The sequence below is a fragment of the Ostrea edulis genome, chromosome 9 (genome assembly GCF_947568905.1).
Source record: "Ostrea edulis chromosome 9, xbOstEdul1.1, whole genome shotgun sequence".
NCBI lineage: Eukaryota > Metazoa > Mollusca > Bivalvia > Ostreida > Ostreidae > Ostrea > Ostrea edulis.
Genome location: NC_079172.1, coordinates 26,089,151 through 26,101,685, shown reverse-complemented (window position 1 = coordinate 26,101,685; position 12,535 = coordinate 26,089,151). Strand labels below are relative to the sequence as shown.

At 37.7% G+C, this 12,535-nt stretch overlaps 1 protein-coding gene across 1 annotated transcript in view; it reads right to left on the bottom strand.

The window, feature by feature from the left end:
* LOC130050488 (serine-rich adhesin for platelets-like) overlaps positions 1–11,993 on the bottom strand; it is a 33,864-nt gene extending 21,871 nt beyond the window's left edge. Inside the window, exons 1-7 of the mRNA XM_056150681.1 lie at positions 11,948–11,993; positions 9,914–10,017; positions 6,971–7,044; positions 4,731–6,022; positions 3,686–4,045; positions 1,673–2,581; positions 53–412 (exon numbers count right to left, since the gene is read on the bottom strand). Of these exons, the coding sequence (XP_056006656.1) occupies positions 53–412; positions 1,673–2,581; positions 3,686–4,045; positions 4,731–6,022; positions 6,971–7,044; positions 9,914–10,017; positions 11,948–11,993 (3,145 nt within the window). The remainder of the gene's footprint in view (positions 1–52; positions 413–1,672; positions 2,582–3,685; positions 4,046–4,730; positions 6,023–6,970; positions 7,045–9,913; positions 10,018–11,947) is intronic.
* Between the last annotated feature and the right edge of the window lie 542 nt (positions 11,994–12,535).

The following is a 12,535-nucleotide window of genomic DNA, read 5'->3' as shown; positions in this document are numbered from 1 at the left end:
TGAAGATATCAAGTTTGGGTATGTTTCCCTTCTGTATTTGAGAGTCACTTACCTGTCACGGAAATTGGATTGAAATCAACCACCTTAGTCGGAAAAGTGTTGTTCATAATCACAGAGCAATACACTTTATAATCGTTGTTCCAGGAGCAGATTTTGGTTGTTGGTTCCGTTAGATTCAGAGTCACCATCACATCCACTGTATCACCATTCATGCGGATACTAGCATTAAATCTGTCCAGGGACGATGGGGTTTCAAAAGATTGGTTGTAATCTAATTTCCCGATGACGTGCGACACCCCGCCCGAATCGACTGATACGTTGATTTGAAGCCATTCTCCGTGCGGAGTGACTATGCACGCTTTTGATGTCGTGAGTTCTCCAACAGTAGCAACTATATTGGAAACATGGACATCTGAAATTGATTTAATTCAATTCGATTTAATTCAATTTCAAAGCTTTAATGATTGTTTTATTCATTGGAATTTGCAAAGAGCGATGATGACTGTTTTCTGTCCCTTTCTTAAGTTACTATTCGAGATAGAATTACATGTATTATAATTCCTATATGAAACTTAGGGATGCCACCTTGTTTCATCACAGTAAACATTCGTTCGTATTCTGTTGTCACTAGTCAGTAATGATGCCACGAAAATGAAGTAAACATAGAGTGAATTCGTGATTAGAAAACGTTTACATTTCAAAATTAAGGATATCTCCCTCATGCATAGCTCTGATCCTTGGACGAATTTGGCTCCAGTTTTTTGGGGGTTTTTTTTGGCACTCTAGTTATCCTTTTAGCTCTTACAAGTTTTTTGTCATTTAGAATTTCCGAAATTTCGGCTTGAGCATCACTGAAGAGACATTATTTGTCGAAATGCGCATCTGGTGCATCAAAATTGGTACCGTATAAGTTTCACATTATGAGCCTTGGGTGGAGGCCTCAGCTGGTGGACTGTTAGTCCCCGAGGGTCTCTAAAGCCCAGTAGCTAAGTACTTCGTTACTAGCTTGAAAATACGGATGTATAATATTTAATTGCAGTGTTAAAATTTAGAAATTCATTTCACAATTAAGGATATCTCCCTCATGCATAGCTCTGATCCTTGGACGTATTTGGCTCCAGTTTGGGGGGGGGGGGGTTGCACTCTAGTTTTCCTTTTAGCTCTTACAAGTTTTTTGTCATTTCGAATTTCAAAAGTTCGGCTTGAGCATCACTGAAGAGACATTATTTGTCGAAATGCGCATCTGGTGCATCAAAATTGGTACCGTATAAGTTTTACATTACTAACATAATGTGTAAATTCATGATATGTATGAAATATCTGACAACAGTATCTAATCGTTTATTTTCCTGCTGCAAAATTTTTTTTAAAAAATTGAACATTTTTTGCATTTGTAAGTAAATGTTATTTTTTTCATTTCCTGACGTTAAATAGAAAATGCATTCACAAACAATGTTATCGTCACCGAAATACATGTATTTTCGACTGTCATCTATTTACGTATATTCCATTAAGTTAATCAGACGTTTGAATCATTTTAATTTTCTGATATTTTATGGGGCCGGATATTAAAAAGGTTCTCAATATATATGTAGTTATACACTCCTTTGTTACTTCATGGGTGATGTGTCCACAGTATGATGACCCGACGTATATCTCCTGAATACTTTACCTGCTGTATAGTTCACTGGTTTAGCTGTTGTTGTGGTTGCTGGTGCTGTTGTCGATGTGGAACTGTCGGTTGTGGATACTGTTGCTGGTTCTGTAGTCGATGTGGAACTGTCGGTTGTGGTTACTGGTGCTGTAGTCGATGTGGAACTGTCGGTTGTGGATACTGTTGCTGTTGCTGTAGTCGATGTGGAACTGTCGGTTGTGGTTACTGGTGCTGTAGTCGATGTGGAACTGTCGGTTGTGGATACTGTTGCTGGTGCTGTAGTCGATGTGGAACTGTCGGTTGTGGTTTCTGTTACTGATGCTGTAGTCGATGTGGAACTGTCGGTTGTCGTTTCTGTTGCTGGTGCTGTAGTCGATGTGGAACTGTCGGTTGTGGTTTCTGGTGATGTAGTCGATGTAGAACTGTCGGTTGTGGATACTATTACTAGTGATGTAGTCGATGTGGAACTGTCGGTTGTGGATACTATTACTGATGCTGTAGTCGATGTGGAACTGTCGGTTGTGGATACTATTACTAGTGATGTAGTCGATGTGGTACTGTCGGTTGTCGTTTCTGATACTGGTGTTGTAATTGTAGCTGACGATGACACATTCAGCGTCTTTTCAGCTGTCTTAGTCTTATTCAGTACAGTGTTTCTTACAACACAGCGGACTATGACGCCGGTTTGATTGGAAGTCAGCGGCGGAAGAAAGTGACCACCAACCCAGTTGAAATCAATGGAACAGTCGGAGTTAGTTCCAGTCCCAAAGTCTCCACCGGAATTGTTGTAAAAAATGTTGGAATCTTTGATTAATTGAACATCAAAGTAACTATAATTTGGATCCCCTTTCGTTGTACAATTGAAGGTCATCTGATCACCTTCATTGTAATGTACCTTAGAGTCGATGCTTACTTCTGCCATAGGAGCTGGAAGTACAAACAATTCTGAATATTGTCAGTTGTGTTTTATGTATCATGTAAAGCTAAAATAGAGTCCTCTCATCCGCAATGGAATCAATATCAGAATAAACATTAAAATGTTATGTGATTGATCACAATATGCTTGTAATTTTGACAAGCAAAAATTACCCATAACCTTGACCTTAGTGGTATGACATTCATTCATTTGCTATACCTTTAACATTCTAAAAATGTTTTAGGCATACCAGATGCCAATACTGGATGATCACACCAGTGTGTGCTTGTGTGAAAAACGAAAAAGTGAATATAACAAACCGTGATCAATCTCATACATGTAACTCCTACAAGGAATACAAAATTAAGAGTTGGGCAAACACGGGCCTCTGGATATACCAGAGGTGGAATCAGGTGCCAAGGAGAAGTAAGCATCCCATGTCCACCGGCCTTACCCGCCGGGAACCCTATATTTTGTAATCCGTATTCAAATCAGTGTGTAAAGAACGGTCTAATAATTGGTTTGGAACACCTCACACAGCATTTGACCCAATGACAGGTTGTATTGGCAAATACAATTTGTGAAATGCTGACTTTAAACTAGACTGCTGACAATCCTACAGCATCAACTTGTTTGTCAGTAGCTTGCCTCGATTTAAAAACTTATCATACACACAACAAGCTCTTGCGTATCGAATCAGTTGAGATACATAAACAATGATAATGGAATATTGCTACATAGAAATGTGGTGTTGACAATCATGGAGAAGCTTAAATCATCCCGTTGAGTTATTAGTTTGCCGTTATCATCTATGTTCAATAAGATAATCGAGTTTCGATTAACCTATGCCACATACGTCAAATATGTTTGCGCCATATCCAATTATTTAGTATTCATTGACCAGCAGTTTATCGATGCTAATATTTAATACATAGTACATCGTTTCTATTAGGAACAATGATAAAAAAAAAAAAACAGTTAAAATTAACAAAAAATAAGGGGATAACATTTTCTTCTATAAAGCCCGTCTTACCCACTACAATCTATTATCATGGCAGTGGAATGAAGATATCAAGTTTGGGTATGTTCCCCTTCTGTATTTGAGAGTCACTTACCTGTCACGGAAATTGGATTGAACTCAACCACCTTAGTCGGAAAAGTGTCGTTCATAATCACAGAGCAATACACTTTATAACTGTTGTCCCAGGAGCAGATTTTGGTTGTTGGTTCCGTTAGATTCAGAGTCACCATCACATCCACTGTATCACCATTCATGCGGATACTAGCATTAAATCTGTCCAGGGACGATGGGGTTTCAAAAGATTGGTTGTAATCTAATTTCCCGATGACGTGCGACACCCCGCCCGAATCGACTGATACGTTGATTTGAAGCCATTCTCCGTGCGGAGTGACTATGCACGCTTTTGATGTCGTGAGTTCTCCAACAGTAGCAACTATACTGGAAACATGGACATCTGAAATTGATTTAATTCAATTCAATTTAATTCAATTTCAAAGCTTTAATGATTGTTTTATTCATTGGAATTTGCAAAGAGCGATGGTGACTGTTTTCTGTCCCTTTATTAAGTTACTACTCGAGATAGAATTACATGTATTATAATTCCTATATGAAACTTAGGGATGCCACCTTGTTTCATCACAGTAAACATTCGTTCGTATTCTGTTGTCACTAGTCAGTAATGATGCCACGAAAATGAAGTAATCATAGAGTGAATTCGTGATTAAAAAACGTTTACTAACATAATGTGTAAATTCGTGATATGTATGAAATATCTGACAATGGTATCTAATCAGTTATTTACCAGATGGGAAAATACGAAAATTTTGAACATTTGTTGCATTTTCGAGTAAATGGTTTTTTTTTTTTTTTTTTTTTCTTTTCAATTCCTGACTTTATATAGAAAATGCATTCACAAACAATGTTATCGTCTCCGAAATACATGTATTTTCGACAGTCATCTATTTACATATATTCCATTAAATTTATCAAACGTTTCAATCATTTTCATTTTCTGATATTTTATGGGGCCAGATATTAAAAAGGTTCTCAATATACATGTAGTTCTACTCTTCTTTGTTACTTCATGGGTAATGTATCCACAGTATGATGACCTGACGTATATCTCCTGAATACCTTACCTGCTGTATATTTCACTGGTTCAGCTGTTGCTGTGGTTTCTGGTGCTGTTGTCGACGTGGAACTGTCGGTTGTGGATACTGTTACTGGTGATGTCGTCGATGTGGAACTGTCGGTTGTGGTTTCTGTTACTAGTGCTGTAGTCGATGTGGAACTGTCGGTTGTGGATACTGTTACTGGTGATGTCGTCGATGTGGAATTGTCGGATGTGGATACTGTTGCTGGTGCTGTAGTCGATGTGGAACTGTCGGTTGTGGATACTGTTACTGGTGATGTCGTCGATGTGGAACTGTCGGTTGTGGATACTGTTACTGGTGATGTCGATGTGGAACTCTCGGTTGTGGATACTGTTACTGGTGCTGTAGTCGATGTGGAACTGTCGGTTGTGGTTTCTGTTGCTCGTGCTGTAGTCGATGTGGAACTGTCGGTTGTGGTTTCTGTTGCTGGTGCTGTAGTCGATGTGGAACTGTCTGTTGTGGTTACTGTTACTGGTGCTGTAGTTGATGTGGTACTGTCGGGTGTGGTTTCTGTGGAACTGTCGGTTGTGGTTACTGTTACTGGTGCTGTAGTCGATGTGGTACTGTCGGGTGTGGTTTCTGTGGAACTGTCGGTTGTGGTTTCTGTTGCTGGTGCTGTAGTCGATGTGGAACTGTCGGGTGTGGTTTCTGTTGCTGGTGCAGTAGTCGATGTGGAACTGTCGGTTGTGGTTACTGTTACTGGTGCTGTAGTCGATGTGGTACTGTCGGGTGTGGTTTCTGTGGAACTGTCGGTTGTGGTTTCTGTTGCTGGTGCTGTAGTCGATGTGGAACTGCCGGTTGTGGTTTCTGTTGCTGGTGCAGTAGTCGATGTGGAACTGTCGGTTGTGGTTACTGTTACTGGTGCTGTAGTCAATGTGGTACTGTCGGGTGTGGTTTCTGTGGAACTGTCGGTTGTGGTTTCTGTTGCTGGTGCTGTAGTCGATGTGGAACTGTCGGTTGTGGTTTCTGTTGCTGGTGCTGTAGTCGATGTGGTACTGTCGGATGTGGTTCCTGTGGAACTGTCGGTTGTGGTTTCTGTTGCTGGTGCTGTAGTTGATGTTGTTGTTGAACTAGTTGTTATGGGATCTATTACATAAGTCTCAACATTTACCGTGATAGTCAAACTCGTTGTTATGACCTTAAAATTAGACAACTGTGTATGACTGGAATTTATTGGTGTTAGGGAGCTGTTGATATCTTTTTGGACCGTTTCCTCGATGATTATAGTAGTAGTGAACTCGTAGTACACCTTGTATTGAACCACTATGCTTCCGTTCCTGTGAAAATGATTGAAAATGATTGTAACTAGGTCTCATAGTCCGGTGTCCAGTGATATTATCTAATTATATTATTTGATATATACAATTTTGAATTAGAGTCACTCCATCCTCTAGATAGTGGCGTCTCACTATTATGGGTTCAAAGTAGTTTATTTGATAAATAATCAAAGACAATATATGTATTTGCCACATTTTTATAAGATGTCAGGCATTCATAAACAAAAGTATATGTCAATATCAATAAGTGCATATTTACGTTAAACAGCATCATAAAAGTGCATAGAAACTAATAAAAATGATAAAATTTTAATTTCAACAATTTTAAAAAAAAAACTGCATTTTATAAATATATATAAATTAATGGTGGATATCGGAGAAATCATTGTAAAATAGACCTACAACAGAGAAAATCCCGGTCTGGGAATTTGCCCTTGGCATCTTTAATCAGAATGTGTAGACTTTTTCAGCATCATAGTTTACCCTTTTTTAATGTACCCAGTGAGTAAAGAATTTACAAAAATATGTTTCTTCCATGCACACATTTAATCTGCAAACGCCTATGACGTTACATAATGGCGGAGTTACCTTAAGCTAATATTCCACCAATTCATGCCATATAACCTAGACGAGAGCAGTTTATGCCGTATTATACCTTATCAAAACAAATTCTGATGCTGTGTTATTCAAACTGAGATCATAAAACTGAAACCTGCTCACTTTTGATCTCAGTTTTACAGGTTTTTTTAATATAGCCATCTTATAAACGTGGAAACTAAATTCAATGAGAGCTCTTTCAATCATACAAGTACGGATCCTGAATTTGTTATGAAGTAACACCGTTATCACAACGCATTGAAAATCTGTATCATGACGTCATCCGCAGCCGACCCCATAGCAAACCAATTCATGAAATACATGTACAAACCGTTTTATAAACATACTCACCTGAAATTAGTCACGTCACAATGTTGGTATTTATCTCCGTATTCTGAAGAGTTTTTCTGCAGCGCATCTTTAATCTTTAAATAGATAAAAAGTTATGTTTTTACTACTGGATTCAAACAGTACCATAGTATTCAAAATTCAGAGAGGATATACGTGTATATTCTAAGATAAGCCGAACCCAATGCAGCATATGACCCGAATGTTGTCAAACCAGTATAACTATATAAGATGGAAAAAAATCATTCAAAAGATAAAAACAAGATACTCATGGGTCATATCTCTCACCTGAGCAAATACAATGTCAAACCTTCGCTCAATGTTCATGGAAGGGGAAATACTTAAATATCCACTACATCAAAATACTATTGCTAGCAATTAACATATACACTTTTGTGGTTCTTGAAAAGATTTCATGCAAAACCTTTAATCCCTTTTGTAGTCCCGTGTAAACATCAGGAACAATGTTGACGACCAACCTTACGCTGTCACTATATAAATATATATAAATACCCTAGCAGTTCTTCAGAGGAAAAGATACTGTCTATTCACATGTAAATTCAACAGTCATCAATATCATAACTCCTATAAAGAATACAAAAATAATAGTAGGACAAACAAGGGCCCCTGAACATACCAGAGGTGGGATCAGGTGCCTTATATCTTATTACGTTCTTGTTTCCTGGTAGTCATGTTGTGAAAATGCTTGTGATACCTGAGATTGTTTGTTTCTTTATATGTATAGTTTTATATATGTACATGCATATTGTTTTACGTCCTGTTGAGAATGTTTTATTCATATTGCGAAGTCACCAGATGTATTTGAAGTACCACAAATTTAGACCTATGCTTAGCGCTCAATGCCGTAGAAGTGGGGGTTCTTTAACGTGCCAACGCCTGCCGAGACACGGGACCTCTGTTTTTAAGGTCATATCCAAAAGACTTGAGATTCTCACTTCTAAATCCCGAGCGTTTGGTGAAGGAGCAATTAATCACTACCTATAATAATGTCTTAAGTTTGACAGGGCTATATGGCACCTGAAAAGAAATATTTCAAACCAATTCACTATGTATTAATGTGCAAAACCTTCAACCCCAATCATGGCCTCATTAGGACTCAAAAAGTCGACAAACTTTAATCTTCTTTGAATTAGGAAGGTTTAAAAAAAAAATCGGCCTTTCTGGTTAAGTGGGTTTTTCAAACACGTGTATCCCACCCTATGTTTACATGTTCCTGACTCTATCCCTACACGTGCACCCCACCCTAAGTTTACATGTTCCTGACTCTATCCCTACACATGCACACCACCCTATATTTACATGTTACTGACTCTATCCTCACACGTGCACCCCACCCTATATTTACATGTTACTGACTCTATCCTCACACGTGCACCCCACCCTATGTTTACATGTTCCTGACTCTATCCCTACACGTGCACCCCATCCTATATTTACATGTTCCTGACTCTATCCCTACACGTGCACCCCACCCTATGTTTACATGTTACTGACTCTATCCTCACACGTGCACCCCACCCTATGTTTACATGTTCCTGACTCTATCCCTACACGTGCACTCCACCCTATGTTTACATGTTCCTGACTCTATCCTCACACGTGCACCCCACCCTATATTTACATTTTCCTTACTCTATCCCCACACGTGCACTCCATCCTATGTTTACATGTTCCTGACTTTATCCTTACACGTGCACTCCACCCTATATTTACATGTTCCTGACTCTATCCCTACACGTGCACCCCACCCTATGTTTACATGTTCCTGAATCTATCCCTACACGTACACTCCTCCCTATGTTTACATGTTCCTGACTCTATCCTGACACCTGTACCCCACCCTATGTTTACATGTTCCTGACTCTATCCCAACACGTGCACTCCATCCTATGTTTACATTTTCCTGACTCTATCCCTTCGGAAGGAACCTGTCTCTTCAAACTTGAATGCCTTTACTCAATGATGTTTAGGTATGATTGTACTGATTTTTTGTTTAAATTAAAACTCAAACTGTGAAAGGTTTACGGACGACAGACTAACGATAGACAAACATTTTCACAATGATTCCTGTGGGAACCTGGGTTAGAAGAGGTCCTCAGTTCACATTGCTTGTCGTAGAAGGCGACTAAATGGTTCGGACGAGACAGCAAAAACTGAGACCCCGTGTCACAACAGGTGTGGCACGATAAAGATCCCTCCCTGCTCAAAGGTCGTAAGCGCCGAGCATAGGCCTAAATTTGTAGCCCTTCACCAGCAATGGTGACGTTTCCATATGAGTGAAAGATTCTAGTGAGTGACGTTAAACAATATGTAATCAATTTCACAAGATCGGTAATTGTATAGGTAAAAAACTAAAAACGAAAAAGAATTTTTTAAATTTTATACCGATAGATAGATAGATTGATAGAAAGTGTGTGTAAGTGTAAGTCTACGTGTGTGCAAAACCAATATAACATGCTTATCGCATGGCTTCATGGGAACAATCAAACTATCATCCCGAGGTAGGATTAGACCTGGAAAACTGTTGCCCAAGACTGATGATTAGTTCACCTTTCTTCTAAGTCACGAGACAGAGAAAAAAGTGCGACTGAGATCAAAAGTGAGTTTTTATGGCCCCAGAGATTGAAATTAACATTGTTAATATTGATTAAATCATGAAAACACCACAATTGAAAAAAGGAACATTGGGAACTTTATCCTGCCTTGGTTCAAAATCGTGCATTTTCATTGGACAAGAAATATTTGGTGGGGTTCCGAATTAGGATGTCCACCGAGAGACCAAGATGTCCATACCTACTTTTAACGAACAATTTCACAACAGAAATGGTAAATGTGTTTGACAAGCCATAAATCATTTATACAAACAGCGAAAAGATGATACTAAAGGTCAGATAAAGACAAACATTGATCGTTTTTAATACATACTGCGCCACAGAATTCTGTACTCAAATTCTTGAATTCTGGAGAAGACGAATTGGCGAGTTCTTCATAGAATACTTGGTCTAGACTCATTTCACCGAACACTACATCTGTAAAGTAACATAATTTGCTATATGATATAACTTAAATGACTCGTTTTCTTTTCATACAAATATCTTTATACATACCTGTTTATAGACATAAAACAATTTTAAAAGATTTGAACCTGATTTTTGTATTATTGGCAATCCTTTTGGAAATGGATGTACAATTTCTAAATGGAAAGGAAGTCATAAAAAACAAAAAGGAAAACAAGGGATCATCATGCTTTGGAACAGAGTATTAAACTGGACTTTTGTACTTATTTTGTACTTGATTTATTCGCATAAACTTGATTCATTTATTGATGTCAACACGACAGAATTATAGCAACAGAAATCAATCCTTACATTAAAGCAATGTATACTCATATCTTCCAACAATGTAGACATAAAAATGTTTCAGTGTACAGTAAAACACGCTAATAGCGAACTGCAGTGGACAAACAATTTTGATTCATTGTAAACGTAATTCGGTATATTGAATAAGTTTATAACTCTTGAAATCTTAAAATTACAGTAAATGAAAATCACCTCGCTGAATTCATTATAAGAGTGTTTGCTGTACCCGCATTTTTGTAATTTATAATATATAAAATAGTTTTGGTTGGGGTGCACTCAAAATACGTAAAAAAAAATCATCTTATAAAATTTCAGTCTAGGAGTTTGTACATAAATTGCGATATTTTCTCTTGAAATTAAAGATGGAATATGAAAAGGGGTGTCATATTCTTTCAAGTTTCATTACATGTAGTAGGTACATGTACTTTATGCAGTAGTTTTCACATTACATATACATACGATTTCAGCTACATGTAGTTCGACAGAGATATTCTTATACGATTTTCAATGGTTTCTAATGAGTAACATGTAATGGTGCAAAAATATAACCCAAAACATTCCTAAAGATGGCCCTATAACCAAAAAATAGCTTTAGATTAACAGTTCAATTTCAACCAAAGCTCGACGCCCCAAAGCTAAACACATCTAAACTGCGATTCTGAAATTGTCGTTTTAAAATGTGAGTTGAAAGGTCCAATGCTTAGAAAATTGAAAACTTTAGTCAATAAAATGAATAAAGCTTTAAAGGCTTGAATTGAAAACACCGATTGAAAGCAAACTATTGTGTTCTAAACGACATGTAACTCATAGCAAAATTAGCATTTCCTCAGAAATTCATTTCACCTTCACACCTAAAAAGTATTTGCATGGCAGAAGATGAATGCGATGTTTGCTGAGATAAACTACCAATAGACAGACATGTCCCCTTGTACCATAGTTTCATTTCAAAAGGGAAAATAACTCGGAAAAAGAGTCCAAACTTCTGCAAACCGAGGAAATTCTGTGTGATAACTGCTGGCCGGTTTAAACAATTTTTACCGAAACACTACGTTATCACTAAAATAACAATCAATATATCAACATCTAAAGAAGGGCATTGAATATGCAATACAACAATAATTTGCTGTTTGCTTCATGATTATACATGTAGCAATATCATTGGAAATACATCAACGTTTTGCATCCATAACCTGATTTTTTCTCCGCATTCATACAAATACTTACAATATTTTATAGAGGCGTCCTGTTCATCTCCTTTTGAAAATTAAGAAGAAAAGTATCATAAATGTATCCATATGTCAAATGATGAATGGTAAAACTGAATGTTATTTATATATGACGTCATAAAGTTAGTACTTTTTTAGGTTTTTGAATGTTTTGTATACATGTAACAAATACTTATTAGCTGGGCGTCTTCGTCAAGAAGACTGAATTTCAACAGTCTTGATTAAAGTCAGCATTTAGCAAATTCTATGGTCGTCATAACGATCTAGTTTGACAATACTGCTTGTCATTGAGTCAAATGCTGTCTGACGTGTTTCATACCAATTGTTAGACCGTTCTTTACACTCTGATTTTGACTATGGATTACCCCGTTTACCTTGATCACGATATAGGACTCGCGGTGGCCAGATAGGTTTATGCATGTTTCCGTTTCACTTCTGTTATCATCAAAAGTGAAAACCAATCTTGTAACAAGAGACTCATGGGCCACCCCGCTTCCCCGAATCACCTTGGCCCATATCTAAAGAATTTATTGGGACCCCAACCTACTCCGGGGGGGAGGGGGGGGGGGCATAATGTTTACAAACTTGAATCTGTACTATATCTGACAGGAAGCTTTCGTGTAAATGTATACTTCTCTGGCCTAATAGTGCTTCAGAAGAAGATTTCTAAAGACTTTCTTTTTATATATTTGTATGTAAAACTGTGATCCCCTATTGTGGCCCTAACCTACCCCATTGGGTCATGATTTTAACAAACTTGAATTTGCACTATGTCAGGAAGCTTTGGTGTAAATTTGTACTTTTCTGGACCAGTGGAAGCTTTCGTTTAAATGTATACTTTTCTGGCTTAGTAGTTCTTGAGATACAGATTTTCAAAGATTTTCCCATACATTTGTATGTGAAACTGTGATCCCTTATTGTGGCCCCATCCTACCCCGGGGGTCATGATTTTAATAAACCTG